The 4157-nt window shown below is 40.8% G+C and overlaps 1 protein-coding gene across 2 annotated transcripts in view; it reads left to right on the top strand.

Annotated features, from left to right (window-relative positions):
- The window catches only part of LOC101845493, a 12424-nt gene extending 11000 nt beyond the window's left edge, over positions 1–1424 (top strand). For both annotated transcript variants that reach the window (XM_013087566.2, XM_013087565.2), the window contains exon 2: positions 775–1424. In XM_013087566.2, coding sequence (XP_012943020.1) covers positions 775–1062 — 288 coding nt within the window. In that variant the 3' untranslated portion in view covers positions 1063–1424. The remainder of the gene's footprint in view (positions 1–774) is intronic.
- The last annotated feature ends 2733 nt before the right edge of the window (positions 1425–4157 follow it).

Below are 4157 nucleotides of genomic sequence, written 5' to 3'. Positions count from 1 at the left end.
ATCCTCCTCCTCAATCAGTTGGCGAGAAAGACATTTCAGGATCTCGACCCTATCTGGTTGAACCGTATTGTCAACTAAGGTGGCCTCACCAGCCAATCTGTCGGCTTTTTCATTTCCCCTAACACCTGCATGGCCAGGGCAGAAAATCCATGTGAGCGATCGTATAGGCGTTGTTCTCTCTCTCCTCTCTCTCTCTCTCTCTCTCTCTCTCTCTCTCTCTCTCTCTCTCTCTCTCTCTCTCTCTTTCTCTCTCTCGCTCTCTCTCTCTCTCTCTCGCTCTCTCTCTCTCTCTCTCTTATTTTTCTTTTCTGCTCCGCCCTTTCCCCAGGCCCGTCCCGCCCCACCTCTTTCAACCTAGCCCAATTGGACAATCCTCCTTCACCTCTCCCTTGTGCGCATTTCCCCTGCCCTCTACCCCAACACCGGAGTCGAATTGGGGTATTTTTGCAGAGATACAGGTATTATAGAGATGTAAGCCTACCTCATTCTCATCCTGGTTTGTTGTCTGTGGTTTGTTCAGTTGCCTATATCTCTGGATAAAAAAAATACCCATCTGTCTTAAAAATAAAAGTTGAGATCTAAGGAGGTAGGGGTAGACCGATATCAGAGGTTAAAATATTATAAGCAAGAAAATGGCTTCCAAAGTTGCTCAGTCCTTGGAAATTAAAAATATACGACGAGTGCTTGAATTTACCGCGATGACTCACAAATATTTTTATCAGATTTCGTGTGATTTTTTTGCATTCTTGTGAAATTAATTTTTGATGGTTGCAGGATGGAACATTGCAAGAATGGAAGCCAGTGACTGTGAGCCAAGAGTTACAGGACTCTGTCAAGTTTCTGGCCTCTAGTGGCATGAGTCAGCTGCTCCAGGAGTGGCTTCTGGAGACTATCTTCCAGGATCTCAGCAAATGGGTTGGGCCTGCGTTCTGGTGGAAATTCAAGGAACTCGGTGATGACAGTGCCAAGAATCAGTCAGCTTTTTGTTGTGCTTTTGAATATTTGTACAGTAAGTGGAGAATGTGTTGTTGGTGTTTTTGTTCCAACAGAAATTGGGTTTAAAAAGAGAAATGTGTGGTTTTTAAAAATTTAATTGGTTATGTTGTTCCATGATAATAGTCCTGATTGGAGGTCATGGAGGAAGAAGAGAATGAGAAAGTTCAAGGTTGTTTTTTTCTAGCTTTGTTTTTTCAGGTTACGTGTGTTTGGCATTTTGTGGCTTTGAGAAAATCGGTTTGGAGATGCGGAAAGGAAGATATTTTGAGTATGATAGACCTCACAAATGAGGCTTTATAAACCATTTTTTAAAGTCATAATTCATAAGTTTAGTTTTTTGCTACAATTTCAATACAGTCCGTGCCGGCTTTAAGCATGCCGGTCTTAAGCACTTTTCGGACTCAAGCACGCAAAACGGCTCTTACCGAATTTTTGCTATATAAATTACACGCCTATAAGCACGGTAACTTCGGCTTCAAGCACGCTTTATTTACAAGACAGTCAATATTTTCATGATGACCCATCGAAGTTCGAACACAGTCTACACCGCAGCAGAGGAGTTTGTCAAGAGAAACACAAAGAACGCAAGTGATGGACACACACACTCACACGGGCGGAGAGGAAGGCAGATGCACACAGCCGTGCGCGCGGACATAGGATCTAGCCTAGGCCTAGGGCCTAGGGCAAAGCTACACACGACCAAAAAAAAAAAAATACGAAGAGAGTCGGAGAGACGAGAACGGGAGGCTGGCTGCGATTTCACCTTTGACCCTCGCTATCCATTAAACCTGATTGTGTATCACGCGCGAGGTGGGATGAAGGCGGTGGTATGAGTGGCACAGCGGCGGGCAGTGTGTTACGGTAGGCCTAGTGTGCTGTATCGTGACTGGCCGTCTAAATTAAGTTTTCATTTCCCATTCGACCACAAAACAAAAAAAACAAGTGAACAAAAACTACCATGGCGGGTGTCTAAATAACAGTGCAAACTTTTGCGGGACCGCTATAGGCCTACTTACAAACAAAGGGAAATAGCACGCGGAATTTTCTACATGAAAATCTCTGGATTATGTCTAGTTTGCACTCAAGCACGCTTCGGCTTTAAGCACACTTAAGCTTTCTCCCGATGACCGTGCTTAAAGCCGGCATGGACTGTACTTCTAAATTTATTTTGAGAACATGATGCAGAAGCTAGTTTTTGCAAGAATCTGAAACTGTTTATTCGTGTGGATGGGCTCTTATTTTCATGCAAAATCCTTGGTGCAATAGCTTAATTCTTTTAATACAATAAAAGAAAGAAAATTTAACTGCTTTTTCTGGGAAGCCCTGAGCGCATCGTTGGTGCCGCATGCAATCTACTGAAGTCTGTGTGCTTTTTATGTCAGAGATAAAAAAAAAGTTTTTGTTGTGTTATCCTTATCAAGAATCATGAAAAGCAAGAAAATTGTTAGCCTAGACCATTGCATTAAACTGCATTTTGGTGATGTTGAATGTTGTATCTTTGAATAGAACTTTGAGAGGGTGTAAAAATTTAAAATTCTCAAAATTTAGAATGAAGTGGATTACTCCCGACAGCAACGATTGTATACAGTCCGAAGCCTGATGAAATTGGGAATTCCACATGAAACTGATTTTCTCCATCATTTGGCCTTCTAGAAATAAACTAAATGAATAAATCTAGTCCAGTTTCTTTTAGAAATAATATTAAAGTATATTTTTTACTGTTGATGATCATTCTTTCTGAAAAGTGTGGGATTCATGATTTACATTTTCGAATCTCTCCTGATACGGTCATGAATTCCAACAATTTCATCAGTAGACATTTTGAAACACCATGTTGTATTCATGGTTATTAGACAGTGTTTTCTCTCTATTAGAGGCCCTTATATGTTTAAAAATATATATGAAAGCCTGCAATACTGTTATATTTAAAACTATAAAAAAGATTTTAAATGACCAATTTAAAACTGAGTATGATAATATACCATCATTTTGGCCTTCAAGACTTAAACGAAATGGATAAATCTAGTCCTGTTTCTTTTAGAAATAATGTTAAAGTACATTTTTTACTATTGATGGTAATTCTTTCTGAAAAGTGTGGGATTCACAGGTTTACATTTTCGAATCTCACCTGATACGGTTTTGAATTCCATAGTGGAATTTATTGTTTTATCAGTAGATATTTTGAAACACTGTGTTGTATTCAAGGTTATTAGGCAGTGTCTTCTCTCTTATTAGAGGCCCTGATACATTTTAAAATATATGAAAACTGCAATACTGTTATAAAAAAGATTTTAAATGACCAATTTAACACTCCTCACCCAAATCTCCCAGTAGGCTGCCGCCCAATCCTGGACGGCAGTCTAGAAAACTCTTTACCTCCCCCGCAAGGAAGAGTCAGGGTATTTCGAAGCCGGGGCCTCTATGAGCTCCAAATTAAAAAAACCTTTCGTATTGGCAGTTCTGCAAAGGAATGCCGGCAGACTCTGACCTTCCTTTGCAGAATTGCAACACTTATAGGCCACATTGTACTCACTTGTGGTCAGTATCCAGGAGACAGACAAAGTTTGCCCCGGCTTCAACTGTAGACTTAAAAGGATTTACGGTGTACCATCATATTCACACGGAGAATCAGATTGCTTCCGGTGGAACCACCATCTACACCGACAACGACACACTTCACAGACAAGTACATCTTAGGACGACCCTTCAGGCTATTGCTGTACGGGTCACCCTGCACAGATCAATCACGATCTCCTCTGTTTATATCCCACCTAATTGCCTCCTCAAAATAACTCCACTAAATGATTTAAAATTCCAGCTCCCAAAACCATTTATTTTGCTAGGTGATTTTAATGCCCACAGCCCCCTTCGGGGAGACAAACCCACAGACCAGAAAGGGAAAAATAATAGAAGATTTTTTGTTTCATGATAACATCTGCCTCTTACTCTTAAATGATAGGTCCCCCACTTACAGAAACAGATCCACTTTTGGCACTTCAACACTTGACCTCACCTCTTGTACCCCTGACCTATTCCCTGGTCTCGAGTGGTCTGTACTGGATGACCGTACAGACCATTTCCTAATTCTTTTAAAAAAAACCAATAGCCTCCAAACCGACCCGATCCCAGAACGCTTCAATTTAAAAAAAAGCACACTTGGA

Source organism: Aplysia californica, unplaced genomic scaffold (genome assembly GCF_000002075.1).
Source record: "Aplysia californica isolate F4 #8 unplaced genomic scaffold, AplCal3.0 scaffold00604, whole genome shotgun sequence".
NCBI lineage: Eukaryota > Metazoa > Mollusca > Gastropoda > Aplysiida > Aplysiidae > Aplysia > Aplysia californica.
This window is presented reverse-complemented; position numbering and strand designations above follow the sequence as displayed.